Source organism: Hibiscus syriacus, unplaced genomic scaffold (genome assembly GCF_006381635.1).
Source record: "Hibiscus syriacus cultivar Baekdansim isolate YM2019G1 unplaced genomic scaffold, ASM638163v2 tig00112495_pilon, whole genome shotgun sequence".
Classification (NCBI taxonomy): Eukaryota; Viridiplantae; Streptophyta; class Magnoliopsida; order Malvales; family Malvaceae; genus Hibiscus; species Hibiscus syriacus.
Genome location: NW_024063345.1, coordinates 483,585 through 498,561, shown reverse-complemented (window position 1 = coordinate 498,561; position 14,977 = coordinate 483,585). Strand labels below are relative to the sequence as shown.

Genomic DNA, 14,977 nt, shown 5'->3' with positions numbered 1-14,977 from the left:
TCGATGAATTTTAGAAGGCAAAAATACTTAATTGAATGTAAATAAAAAGATAGTCTGAGCTTAATTTTTTAGTATAGTTTAAGGCCTTTTTATAGAATTTACTCAAAAGAAAACCATAATAATAAATGCAAATTTTGATACAAACCAATCACAATCACCAAACCAAAACTCCGTTTACCATCGTAAAACAAATCAATCGATAAAGACTTAAATTAGCTATAACGCTGTGAATTTAGAAACAACAAAGTTATAAATCTAATGAGTGTCCTTAGCAGCAAAAGATAATATTTTTATTCTTTAAAATTTTAAGTTTGAGTAGTTGAATTGCAGAATGTATATTTTATCAATAACTAAAAAAGTTCTAAACATGTAATATTTTGTAATCATCCTATAATTTTAAATAAAAGCAACAAAGTTATAAAGAAATAAGTTTTCAACGCTATTGATTGAAATATTGTGAAGAAACTAACATTTTACAAAATTAGTTTAATTTTAAATGGTTGAGACTTAACATTTATATAAGCCAATTCATTTGCAAATCCTGAATAACTATGGGTAGTAAAATAATATATTATTTAATTTTTTTATATATTATGTAGTTTGTATTACATAAAAAAATAAATTTATAATAATATACACAATATTATAAAATAAATTTTAATAAAGAATGAGTACCACATGATATAATAAAAATATACCTAAATTGAGTCGTAGTTTAGAAATGTGAGACGAAAAGAAAAATTACAAAACTGGAATCATTTATGAAATGATTGAAGAAACTAAATAAAAGTTCGAATTCAGAAGCCATTCTTTATAGAAAGGGAAAGACAATGACTGGTCAGGCAGCGCCGTGTCATTGCCATATGGGAGAGAAGAAACGGAAATTTGAATAAAAAACATGGACTGCTATGCCGTCCGTTTTATGACAAACGTTCGATGGATTCTACATCTCCATCTATAAATAAAAGCTTGACAATCTAATATATATATAAAACAGTATATCAAAGATAAAATAGAGAGAAATGGGAGATTTGCAGCAGCAACAGCAAGGCAGTGAAGTTGCAGTTCCTGAGTCATTGGGTGGAGGAAGCCACCACATAACTGCTATCAATGTCGAACCTGGAAGCACCCCACAACAATCCTTCCCTGTTAACCATACCAAACGTTTTGTTCATTCTGATGCTCACGAGGTTCATGATTATGATTTTTTTTCAGAATTTGACATATTATATTATATATAATCGATTGTTGTGATATTGATGTTTAATTTGATGCGTAGAAACCTGGGTGGCGAAAGTTTCTATCGTATGTAGGCCCTGGTTTCCTGGTCTCGCTAGCTTATCTTGATCCTGGAAACCGTAAGTCACTTGTTGTTTCTTCATCAATCTTTGTAATTTTCTTTTTCTGCAACTTGTGATCATCGTCTGGTATATTTTTTGTCATGCAACAGTGGAAACTGATCTTCAAGCAGGAGCTGAACATGGATATGAGGTAAATTAAAGAGAAAATCCAAAAAGGAAAAAACCCACACAATCTTCTTAAGTTTAGAAAAATAATTGAAAAATGTTAAAAATTTTCAGCTGCTGTGGGTGGTGTTAATTGGATTAATCTTTGCCCTTATAATCCAATCTCTTGCTGCTAATCTTGGAGTCAGCACTGGTAATTCCCCAATTCTATTATTAATCAACGTTCATCAATTTTGACATGATTGATTAATCACGTTTCTTTCTTTGTTTTTTTTTTCAGGCAAGCACTTATCAGAATTGTGCAAGGCTGAGTACCCAATTTTGGTGAAGTACTGCCTATGGTTACTTGCAGAAATTGCTGTCATAGCTGCTGATATACCTGAAGGTTTCTTTTTCTTTTAAATAATAATTTTCAGTTATCAAATTGTTCACTGATTTAACTTATGCAACATACAATATATGAAGTTTAAAACAAATTAAAATCGAGCAGCTTTTGATGCATTTAGTTATAAATTTGCAGTTATCGGGACAGCCTTTGGACTAAACATACTGTTTAACATCCCAGTGTGGGTTGGAGTTCTGTGCACTGGTTTAAGCACTCTCCTCCTCCTTGGCCTGCAAAGATATGGGGTATTCAATTTAATTTCTTGATAAGCCTTACTGCATATATTTTATGATATATATATATATTTTGTTCAAAATATCCTAATTTTTAATTTTATCCTTTCATCACAAGTCAACTTGCACTTGGCCATACGTTGTTCTGATTTTAATTTATTTTATTTTGAATGAATAAAAAAAAAGGTAAGGAAGCTGGAAATGCTGATAGCAATTTTGGTGTTCGTAATGGCTGGATGTTTCTTTGGGGAAATGAGTCACGTAAAGCCTCCAGCATCAGGTGTCATTAAGGGCATGTTTGTCCCTAAGCTTGCCGGCCAAGGTGCCACCGCTGATGCCATTGCCCTCTTGGGTGCCCTCGTTATGCCGTAAGCAATATTAATTATGCACCACCTTTGTTATTATTATTATTTTGCCAAACATTACCTTATTATTATTATAGAGAGAGAGGATCCACACTTAAATTATAATAATGATCTCTTTAAAATTGGTCTTGTTTTTAACTCCAAAGTTATGTGAACAGGCACAATCTCTTTCTCCATTCTGCTCTCGTGCTCTCCAGAAAAGTACCCAACTCCGTTCATGGCATCAATGTAAGTCCAAATGTACAAATCAAATACTAACATTTACCCATTTCAAAATCAATAAATAAATAATACTAACATTTACAATACGACTAGAATTTTGTATGTTTTCCAACAAAGCTGGTGATTGGATACTAAGCAAAGTATCTCCTTTTATAATACGACTAGAATCACATTATTTATTTAAAACAATTGTAATCAAAGTTGATTTAAAATACATATTTTAAAAATATTTGATTAAGCAATTTTCAAATATATATTATATAAATTCTAATTATTTAAAATACTTATAATTAAAGTTTAAAAATTCTATAAAAAAATTAATAAATAACAATTTTAATAAGACAGAGTTGAGTATATGCTAAGCTTTTGTTATTATTTTCAATTTGAGCAGGCTGCTTGTAGATATTTCCTAATAGAGAGTGGTTTCGCCTTGTTTGTGGCGTTTTTAATTAATGTAGCGGTTGTATCAGTTTCGGGAAGTGTCTGTTCTGCCGATAATCTCTCCAGTGATAATCATCGTCGTTGCAATGATCTCAACCTTAATTCTGCTTCTTTTCTCCTACAGGTCTAAGTAAATTTTATTACCATTAAAAAATGTTAATATTTCCAATTTAAACCCCCCCCCCCAAAAATCTGAAGAACAAAATCCATTGCAGAATGTGTTGGGAAAGTCAAGCTCAACCCTTTATGCCATTGCACTTCTTGCCTCTGGACAAAGCTCTACCATCACAGGCACCTATGCTGGACAATTTATAATGCAGGTCTTACAAAGAAAAAAGTGCTTATGAAGCTTAATTAGTAGTTATTTATTAATCTTAATTAATATGTTGATTTTTAATGTAATTTCAGGGTTTTTTGGATCTTAAGATGAAGAAATGGGTGAGGAATTTGATGACACGGTGCATTGCCATTACACCTAGTCTTATAGTGTCCATTATTAGTGGATCTCAAGGTGCCGGTCGACTGATCATCATTGCATCCGTAAGATAATATCCCAAACATTTCATTTAATTTTCATGTTTTAAGGTGAAGTAATAGTGTTTTCGATAATTGATTTTGTAGATGATTCTTTCATTTGAGTTGCCATTTGCTCTCATCCCACTCCTTAAATTCAGTAGCAGCTCAACCAAGATGGGACCATATAAGAACTCAATAATTGTAAGAAACAACCTTCTTATGTATTGTTTATTTAGCCTATCAATGATCGATCATATCAAATTATCGTTGCTTGTAGATAATCGTAATTTCCTGGATTCTCGGGATCGGAATCATCGGCATCAACATCTATTATCTGTCTACGGCCTTCGTAGATTGGCTGATTCATAATGATTTCCCAAAAGTGGGGAATGTGTTAATAGGAATCATTGTATTTCCTCTAATGGCAATCTACATCATGGCAATCATCTATCTAACCTTTCGAAAAGATATCATCATAACATATATCGAACCCGAAAAGAATGTAAACATTAATGCTCAAATTCGAATGGAAAGTGGGCTAACTAAACCCGGTGACTCCTTCCGAGCAGACATTGTTCCTTACAGGCAGGATTTAGCTGACATCCCGTTGCCGGAGTAGTTGGTTTTTGATCTCTTAAATCAAGTGTGTTGACAAGTTAGTGTTATCAATTTGTTTCAAGTTAGATGACGAAGATGGTTCAAAGCCGCTTTAAAGGGGATTTTTTTTTGGTTTCATATCACCGGTATTTATAACTTATCTCAATAGATTGTATTATTGTTATAATGTAAATTTCAAATTAATCGATAAGATTATTAGTTATTGCATTTAATATGTCATTAAATAACTTAAAAAATTTATGCGTGTTTTATTTTACGTTCATATAGTTATAAATTCCTCCAGATTTCTAATAACTCCATAATTCGAACCTCACGCTTAGGCACTGGTGACATAAAACAATTAAGCAAGCAAGCAGTTTATTATATACCAAGTTGCAAATTAAGCATCAAATGATAGCTGTTTTTGCCTATATATAAACAGAGGAAAAGTAACAAACTTGTTACAAAAGATAATACGAACAATTTCAGTTTCAAAGGATGACAAAATAAAATGGTGAAGAAGGTAACTGTGTGGGTTATGCTCTATTTTATAAACAGGGGGAAAAAGGGTTTCTGTCTTCAACTCTTTACTGCAAAGAGAAATGAAGGATCAGAGGATGTTTTTGGTAAAAAAATAACATTCACTTAATCTAACTCAGTAATTAAGGATTGTATTCCCTTTCAAGTGTCTCGGGTTTGACACCTCACTTTTGTCTTACAATATTATTTTCTTTATTTTATAATTATTTGTCCATCAATAAAAAGGAGAAAAATGATATGGATTTTTTTTAAAGAATTAAATTCACATTAATATCATGGTTAACTTTTTAACAGTTTAAGATTAAAATAAAAAAGAAATATTAGTAATGGTTTTATCTAAAAAGATAGTCCGATAATTAAAATAAAAATTAATAACTAATGATGTGATTTATCTTTTATTTTAAATCAAAGCTTTGTAAAGGCAAAATTTTTTAAAAAATAACGTGATGAGGAAAAATTATAAAAAGTTTATCTAAAATGAAAAAAAATAAAACATACGATACTTATCAAAGATATATGTTAACACAAATCGAATAACAATAAAAGTATATATGTATGAGTATTGTCTTCTATTACTAAAAGGATGTATATGTAAGAGTTATGTTTAAATACTTAACGAAATTAATTTATAGTGAAATTTGATAATTTAGTGACTATCTATTATTATTTATTACATCAATCTAACGGAGTGTTCGTGACTATTTGTGATTTATCAATAATTTTAATAATTGAAATTCTATTTTTGAAACTTTAATAAAATTTAGTGACCGAAAACGAAATTAATCCGATAAAAGGGTCGTTCTTCTTTTTTGGCTGCAAGGAAGAATAACTGAGAAAGGGGAAGCCGGGAAGAAAGCAAAAATCAAATGCACTCAACGAAGCCTTCCCTAGCAATGAAAAGACCGAGACCGCCTTCAGCACCACCGTTTTCCTCCGCCTCCCCCACAGCCCCCAGCAAACAGACATCTTCGCCGTCGCCGCCCAAATCCCTCCACCAACCCAAAACCCCACCCATCTCCTCCAGGAAGCCTAAACCCCACACTAAATGGGTGCCACTCAACCTCTCCCAGTCCGAACTCTCGCTTCCCCTCACTTTTCCCACCGGCCAAACCTTCCGCTGGAAACAAACCGGCCCGCTTCAGTATACGGGCACAATGGGGCCCCACATGCTATCTCTCAAGCACCTCCAGAACGGCGACGTTTCTTATTTCATCCACTCCTCCCCTTCCGAGTCGGCTGCCAAGCTAGCTCTCCTCGATTTTCTCAACGTGGGCATTTCCTTGGCCAAACTATGGGATGTTTTCTCCGAGAATGACTCCAGGTTTGCCGAGCTAGCCAAGTATTTGAAGGGTGCTCGGGTTTTGAGGCAGGACGCAGTTGAGTGCTTGGTTCAGTTCATTTGTTCTTCTAATAATAACATTGGGAGGACTACTAAAATGGTGGATTTCGTTTCCTCTTTGGGCACTCACTTGGGCGGTGTTGGTGGGTTTGAGTTTCATGAGTTCCCTTCATTGGAACGTTTATCTGTTGTCTCTGAGGAAGAGCTTAGACAGGCTGGTTTTGGTTACAGGTAAACCATTTTGTTCTTTCTATTAGTTTCTTTATCTGTATTTTTCCTTAATTGCTTGCTTGCTGCTTTAAAGATGATTATATAGTTGTTATTTGCGGCTAAAGTTCCTTAGACAGTGATTTCTTGTTGCCAGTAGTACTCCTTAAATCTTCTTTCACTGCTAGATTTTGTTGCAGCCAGAGGAATAGACTTGAGATTTCATATATCTTGGTCATGTTCATGCATTATTTTGGTATTTTATATTTATATGAATTTTGATTCATTAACAATTAACATTTCAGATTATATAGCTTTTGAGATTCTCATGTATTCGTAATCGTGGCGTGTTCTTATTATTACTTTCATGTTTACTCATGTCTCCTTTTGTGTTTTAGTTATTTTTTCTGTTTCTTGTTGGTGGTGGAAATGTAAAAACAGTAATTTAATGCTTAATGTCTGTTTAATCTCTTCGTACTGTTCTGCTAGTGAATCATAAATGATTCATTATCTCTGGCATACATGGCCGGGTTTTCGATTGTAATCTTGGCCTCATGTGGGGATTTCATGATATGGGTGAACAGGGCCAAGTACATTACTGGCACAGTTGATTTTTTTACAATCAAAACCTGATGGAGGTGCTCAATGGCTTCTCTCTCTTCGTAAATTGGATCTTCCAGAGGCAATTGATGCTCTATGTACTTTACCTGGAGTCGGTCCCAAAGTGGCAGCGTGTATTGCTCTCTTCTCCCTCGATCAGCATCATGCCATTCCGGTTGATACACATGTGTGGCAGGTATTCTTTATGAATGTAGTGCTTTACATTTTGCATTTGTCAGTATTGTACCATCAACTTGACCAAGGTTGGTCATGCTTAAATCCAGGACAAACTTCGATTAGGAAGTGGATTCAACCTTCAAAATCACGTTGCTTTCCATTTAACTTGGCTTGGAGTCGAATAAAGCGGACTTCAAGTTAAAGTTAAGTGCTAAAATCACTATAGTTCCCTCTCTGTTGTGGATGGGAGTTCTGGGGATTTTGTTAGGACTTAGAATACGTGCAATGTATGAAGGACACCTATTTGCTTGCTTGATTCGAGGGGCATTAGATGTTTTGCTCATGAACATTTATAATGCTGAAATAAGAACAAACTACCTCTGGTTATTTAAATTCACAAGTTAATATCATGTTATTCCTCTTTTCGATGCGGTTCTTCAATACTGGTAAATGGTTATTACCTTTTTATCTTCTTTCGTGTTTTTTGGATCTATCTTTCTAACATGGGAATCTTCTACTTGTTTCATGGGCAAGATTGCTACGAAGTACCTCCTTCCAGAGCTTGTCGGTGCCTAAGCTTTGCAGCCGTGTGGCAGATGCATTTGTAAGCAAATATGGGGAATATGCAGGGTGGGCTCAGACGCTTCTGTTTATTGCTGAATTACCTTCACAAAAGACCCTCTTACCATCACATTTTTGGGATATTAAAGGGAAAAAATCTGCCAAAATAAAAGACGGTAATGGTTGCAGTAACGATGGAAACTACAGTTGAAATTGCTTAAACAAAGTCCTTTTGAGACCAGATATCCGAACTTTGCCATCAAGTAGCTTTTACCATTGGATCATTGTTTCTTTCAAGAGCATGATCTAAGATGATATATCTCTCAATCTCCAATGAAAGAAGTTTGTCAGAAATTTGAACTTGGGATGATTAATTTGTAGATAACACCAATGGTGGTTGGGGAGAACTGAGCGGCCTTGACAAGTTGCTGTTGTAACCATGCTCTGGCCCGCCAGGTATTTTTTTCCTATAATTTTCATCGGCAAGCATTACTGGGAATGTTCGAACGGCTATGAATTGATCTTAATATGATAGTTGTTGATTGGATGTTCCAGTGCTGTTTTTTTTTCAAAATGTTCCATCTGTTTTTATGTATCCAGAATTCATGCTTTATTTATAGGCATTTAACTAAGAGGCTAAGGGTTAGAATTTAGAACATTAGGGCTTTCCTTGGTATGTGTTTCTTTAGATCATTCCTTATTACTCCAACCTATAAGACACCGACTGTAAATACGAAATCATAGTTAAAATGGAAGGAAAAAAAAAAACAGCATTAAATATATATTTTCTCGAATACAACATTGAATTCTTTAAATTTAATCAGAGAAATTAATTATGTATGCCGTAATTTCATTGATAAATTAGTTATTTTAACTATAATAAATTTTTGTAAAGGATGTTCAAATTCCATTATATGTATAAATAGTTAATTATTTGAACTAAATTATTTTTTTATTAAATTGGAATTAATTAAACAAAATTAAACTTAGAATATCTTTTAGTAGATCGTTTCATATATAAATCAACTCCATCCATGACAACTAAAATCCAAAAGTTATAGCATGAATCAAGTTACATCGGTGGTTAAAGAGATGATTGTTATCTCTAAAGGTTATGGGTTTAAGTAATAGCAATCGTAGAATATTTAAGTGTTCATTATCAAATGGTTGAGTCTTTAGAATAAATATTACCACTTATAATCACCCTACAATAAAAAAAAATCCATAAGCTATAATGATATTCCTATAACAAATTCAAACATGTCAAATGTATAAAACCAAGTAATATTTTAGTTATAATTTAAATTATTCATTGATTTTGCTTAACCAAAAACTAAAATCTTTTATAATACCTTCATTAGTTGACTAAAAATATTTTGATGTCCGACAGATTAACCGAGAAAAAATCTATTTGACATATTAATTTTGTTTTAACAATACAGTGCATCTCTAATTTGAAGTTAAATATCAACAGCTACGATCTTGTTTTCTATAATTTCAAGCTATTGTACAAAAATATAATAGAGAGTATTTTTCTGTGCAGTGTATTTGGCATGAAAGCTGCCTTTTTCTGAAGAAGGCTTTAGCATTGTCCCATTCAGCCCTTCAATTCCCCTAACATATATAATTGCGATGGAAAGCGAAGCATCAGCAAAACAGTCACCCTTTGCCCATCTTCATTCCCCTTCGGTTTTGGAATTGCAAGAACACGAGGGGATTTCTTCGATGCTCGAAAGCAATTATGACATTGACGATGATCAAAGCAATAACGATTATTGTTGGATATATGAACTGCAAAAGTACACCGTTAGCACTGACTGAAAATATAAACAGTAATTAAGAAGAACAGATTCGTAAACCGTGTCGTGGTAAGAACCACTGCCTTAGAAACGAATTCGCCTCGATGTGTGTAATCGCTGCAGTAGGCGGACCGTCCCCCGAGGTTAACACGGTCGCTCCGAATTCCGTACACCCGAAACCGGAGTGGACTGCTGGTGGTATTGCACTTCTGATCGGAAAGCACTCAGAGAGAACTCACAGAGAGAACTTTAGAAAACACTTTGGTAAGTGAATTGTGAATGTTTTGGAGTGAGTTGAGAAGCTGAATATAGCTCTCTATTTATAGGCTAGAAATAGGGTTAAAATCGTCCATAAAATTTCAGGATTAAACCTCTTATTTGTAACAGCTGAAACGACTAGATGAACCTGACTCAGAAATAGTCCAGGTTCATTGTATCATTATTCAGCTGTTATAACTCCCGAAATTATATCATGTAACCCCTGGAATTAAATCAAATAACTCCTGTAACTCCTGATATTAACAGCTTGTCTCCTCTATACAAAGCTGTAAATCAGTCTAGGTACATCTTAACGTTTCTGATTTAATTTAGGAATAAACTGTTTAATTTCTGATAAAAAATAATTCAGCTGTTATTATTTGAAATTCAAACAGTCCTCAGCAGCCTATAAATATCAGTTGATATCTTTCACATTTTCCATTTGTTTCTTTCAAAGAGAAATTCCTCAAGAATTTTCTCTAAAAAGATAGTATCCGCGCAGACGTGTCGAAGACACGTATTACCACGACCACGACCACGACCACGACCACGACCACGACCACGACCACGACCTCGACCACGACCACGACCACGACCACGAGCCGAGCCGTGCCGTGCCGTGCCGAGCCGAGACGGACGGACGGCGGCGGCGGTGCGCGAGAGCCCCCTTTGTTCTCTATCACTCAACAAGGAAGTAGAATGTCAAGCCTTAAATACCATTCCCAATAGTGTTTCCAACACTATGTGGGATTGAGCATTACCAACATTCCCCCACTAATGCGAAAGAAATCTTCTGAAACTCGAAAACAAGCTTTCCAGAAGAGTAATAGCGAGATTAGTTGCTTAAGCACTAGTGAACATATCTGGAACTAGTACATAGTGATGATGAGCAATCCTTCTCTTAGATAAGTGAAACTAGTCTGGAACTTTCTAAGATCAGGGTAAACTCATAACACACAACTAACCCCTTCATCCACCTGAGTCCTCGATGTGTAAGATATATATATACAAAAGTATATATTTGGCCATCTTACCTCAGGATTCTAGTAAGTGTGCTAGAAAAATAGCCCAACATTTTTCATAGAAGGCGGCTAACCCTTCTCACTTACATAGGTTATTTCATCAAGTTTATCTCAACATAAACCACCCTTTAAAAAGGAATATGAAATAATTAAGAGCTTTTATAATAGCTCAACCTCACAAAGGGTATGGTGACTTTTTTCAAGTTCATTATAAATGAACCACCCAAACTCTGGGCTAAGAAGTCATTAAGAATAAATATTCAACCTCATTTATCGGTAAATTCAATAAGTCCTTCTCACTAGAACCATCCAAATACTTGGATTTGAATTTATTAAGAGTTTAACAAACTCAACCTTTCTGTTGGTAAGTTCATCATTTCCTACCCACTCACTCTGGGTTATGAACTTATTAAGAATAGATATTCAGCCAAAATCGGTAAATTCATCAAGTCTTTCTCACTAAGACCACCCAAAACATGGGCTATGAATTTATTAAGAGCAATTAAGCTCATCCTGGGCATGCACATTATTCATCATAGGGATAGGCAGTAGGAATGTGCACTATGAGTCTTTCCATGGTTTCGTTTGACCACATGGAACTTAGATAACTAAGTTGGGTATCCACCATGAATTCCTCAACCAATGGGCTTTAGACCCATCCCCCTCGACGAATCTAGGACCAGCTTCCGACTTAACCCTTTGGTAAGTGGATCTGCTAGGTTCCTTTCCGACTTCACATACTCTAAAGAGAGCACTCCATTCTTTATCAAGTGTCTAACTGATTCATGTCTTATGCGAATGTGTCTTTTCTTACCATTGTAAGCTTGGTTCTTAGCCACACATATCGCAGCTTGTGAATCACACAACAATGAAACCGGAGGAGTCGGTCTTCCCCACAACGGAATATCTGCTAACAAGCTTCTGAGCCACTCGGCTTCTTGCCCAGCTAGGTCAAGAGCTATAAACTCTGACTCCATGGTAGAACGAGCAATACAAGTCTGCTTTGATGATTTCCACGAGATCGCTGCTCCACCCAAAGTAAAAACATACCCGCTCGTAGAGCTTACCTCATCATTATCAGAAACCCAGTTGGCATCACAATATCCTTCCAATACCGCATGAAAGCCAACAAACTCAAGTTTCCAATTCACAGTACCCTTAAGATACTTCAGTAAGCGTTTAAGCGCAATCCAGTGCTCACCACTCGGATTATGAGTATATCTACTTAGTCTACTCACAGCATAAGCAATATCAGGCCGAGTATAGTTCATTAAGAACATTAAACTTCCGATTAATTTAGCATATTCAGTTTGGGAAACACTACTTCCTTTATTCTTAACTAGATGTATGCTAGGGTCATAAGGAGTTCGAACAGGGACGACATCAAAACTGTCAAATTTCTTTAGCACTCTTTCTCTATATAATGTGCTTGACATAAAGAAAATCCCTTCTCAGTTTTGGTAATTTTGACTCCTAAGATTACATCTACTTCTCCCAAATCTGTCATCTCAAACTTAGTGGACATGAAATTTTTAACTTTGTTAATGGACTCAATGTTAGAACTGAAAATCAACATGTCGTCAACATAAAGACTTATGATAACACATTCAGTTTCAAACATCTTCGAATACACACAAGCATCCGAACCATTCACAACAAAACCAAAACTAAGAATAGTTTTATGAAATTTCTCATACCACTGTTTAGGAGCCTGCTTAAGTCCATAGAGTGACTTTTTGAGTCTACAAACTTTGCCTTCCATACCAGGTGCCTCAAAACCTAGTGGCTGCTCCATGTAAATCTCCTCATCTAGATCCCCATTCAAGAAAGCAGTCTTAACATCCATTTGATGTACCTGCAACTTATGAATAGAGGCTAGTGCAAATAATGCACGAATCGTTGAGATTTTTGTAACGGGAGAGTATGTATCAAAGTAGTCTAAACCAAACCTTTGAGTGAACCCTTTGACGACTAACCTTGCCTTGTATCGCTGAATCGAACCATCTGGCCTTAGTTTCTTCCGGAAGACCCATTTGTTGGAGATTGGTTTGAATCCCTTAGGCAAGTCAACTAATTCCCAAGTATGATTAGACATTATCGATTCTAGTTCATCATTAACAGCGCTTTTCCAAAAACTAGCATCGATAGATCTTATAGCTTCTTCAAAAGTTTTAGGATCCTCATCTAATAGAAAAATTTGAGCTATAGGATCTGAAATGAAGTCTAAATCATTTATCTCAGAAATAAAGGAAGTAATAAAGTCTGGTCCAAAAGAGGTTTCAACTCTTTGCCTTTACTTCTTCTAGGCTCAAAATCAATTTGTTCAGAAGACCTAGCAGGTTTACTAGAAGAAGTTGATGGAATATATTCTATTTGTGTTTCAATATTTATTCTCGGTTCCTTTAAAGGAAAAGTATTTTCAAAGAAAACAGCATCTCTTGATTCACAAATAGAATAATCTTGTAAAAGCATGAATCTGTATGCAGCACTATTCGTAGCATACCCTATAAACACTGCATCAACGGTTTTAGGTCCGATTGTGGACTTCTTAAAGTCTGGCAAGCCCACTTTAGCCAGACACCCCCACACTTTCAGGTATTGTAAATTAGGAGCGTATCCTTTCCACAATTCATATGGGGTAGAATCTAATTTCTTATGAGGAACTCGGTTCAAGATATGAGTTGCCGATAGAATGGCCTCCCCCCACATGTTATCAGATAACCCGGAACTTATTAGTAAAGAATTCATCATCTCTTTTAAAGTTCTATTTTTCCTTTCGGCTATACCATTCTGTTGAGGAAAATAGGGGGCTGATGTTTCATGAATTATGCCATTCTTTTCACAAATATCTTTTAAGAAATTAGATCCATATTCACCACCTCTATCAGATCTAACTCGTTTGATTCTCCTATCTAACTGATTTTCAACTTCTGCCTTATAAATAAGAAAGAAGTTTTCAGCTTCATCTTTAGTTCTTAGGAGATAAACTTTTGTATATCTTGAATAATCATCTACAAAAGTTATGTAGTAGTGTTTTCCTCCTTTACTTTCAGTGTTTCTAAAATCTGCTAGATCAGTATGAATGAGTTCTAACAGTTCAGTCTTTCTATTAGAAACAGTCTTAAAGTGAGGTTTAGTATGCTTAGCTTCTACACAAATCTCACATTTGTTAAAGCTAGTTGTGTCTAGTTTAGACAGAACATTCATATTCATTAATTTCTTTAAAGCATGAATATTCACGTGTCCTAATCTAGCATGCCACATATCAATGGATTCAACAATATAAGCAGAAGTGGTAGCTTTATTTTCATTAAATTGAGTTTCTATGACAAATAAACCATTGCTTAAAAACCCTTTCCCCACATAATCACCATTTCGGGAAAGTACAAGTTTATCTGCCTCAAAAACTAACTTAATGCCTGCCTTATTCAGAAGCCCACCACTTATCAAATTTCTACGCAAGGCAGGTACATACAGAACATTATTTAAAGCCAGAGTTTTACCAGAAGTCAGCTTGAGTAAAACCTTGCCTTTGCCTAGCACTTCAGAGCTGCTAGAGTTCCCCATGTACACACATTCACCAGTGTTTCCATCCTCGAACTCAGTGAAAAACTCCTTCCTTGCGCAGAAATGCTTCGAAGCGCCAGTGTCAACTACCCATTCTGAACTTTTCTCCACCAGATTAACTTCTGAGACCACCGCAGCAATGATCTCATCATCTTCTTCTACAACGTGCATCTGTGGCTTGTTGTCATTCTGGCGGTCTGAGCGGTGTTGGCATTGGTAAGCCTTGTGGCCAGGTAAACCGCAGACATAACACTTGAACGTCTTTCCTTCCGGTTTGGCCTTTCCTGACTTCTTGAAGTTGGTAGCCTTCTGTGGTTTCGTCTTTTTGTCTTGATTCCCACGTTTCATGATCTTCTTAAATTTGGACTCAACCAAGTTAGCTCTAAAAGATAAATTACTCATAGAATTAGTAAGCTTATCTTTTAAACGGTTGGCTTCTTCAATCTTCATATGGCCCACAAGTTCTTCAAGCGAAATGTCTCTCTTCTTATGCTTAAGAGAGTTACGGTAATCGGACCAGGACTTGGGCAGTTTCTCAATGAGTACACTGGCTTGTAGCACCTCACACATTTGCATCCCTTCAGCGATGATGTCAGCGACTAAGTTCTCATAGTCATGGACTTGATCCATTATTGGCTTGTCGTCTGTCATCTGGAATTTGAGCCATTCGCCGACAACGTAC

At 35.4% G+C, this 14,977-nt stretch overlaps 1 protein-coding gene and 1 pseudogene across 1 annotated transcript; both read left to right on the top strand.

The window, feature by feature from the left end:
• Positions 1–976: 976 nt before the first annotated feature.
• LOC120180350 (metal transporter Nramp5-like) lies at positions 977–4,328 on the top strand. Its single transcript, XM_039185692.1, has 13 exons — positions 977–1,190; positions 1,280–1,358; positions 1,451–1,491; positions 1,581–1,659; positions 1,747–1,851; positions 1,987–2,096; positions 2,271–2,452; positions 2,608–2,677; positions 3,063–3,236; positions 3,328–3,432; positions 3,521–3,652; positions 3,734–3,829; positions 3,906–4,328. The coding sequence occupies exons 1-13, from the start codon at positions 1,023–1,025 to the stop codon at positions 4,245–4,247; spliced, it is 1,683 nt and encodes a 560-aa protein (XP_039041623.1). The 5' UTR covers positions 977–1,022; the 3' UTR covers positions 4,248–4,328.
• Positions 4,329–5,594: 1,266 nt separating this feature from the next.
• Positions 5,595–8,074, top strand: LOC120180351 (annotated as a pseudogene).
• Positions 8,075–14,977: the final 6,903 nt, after the last annotated feature.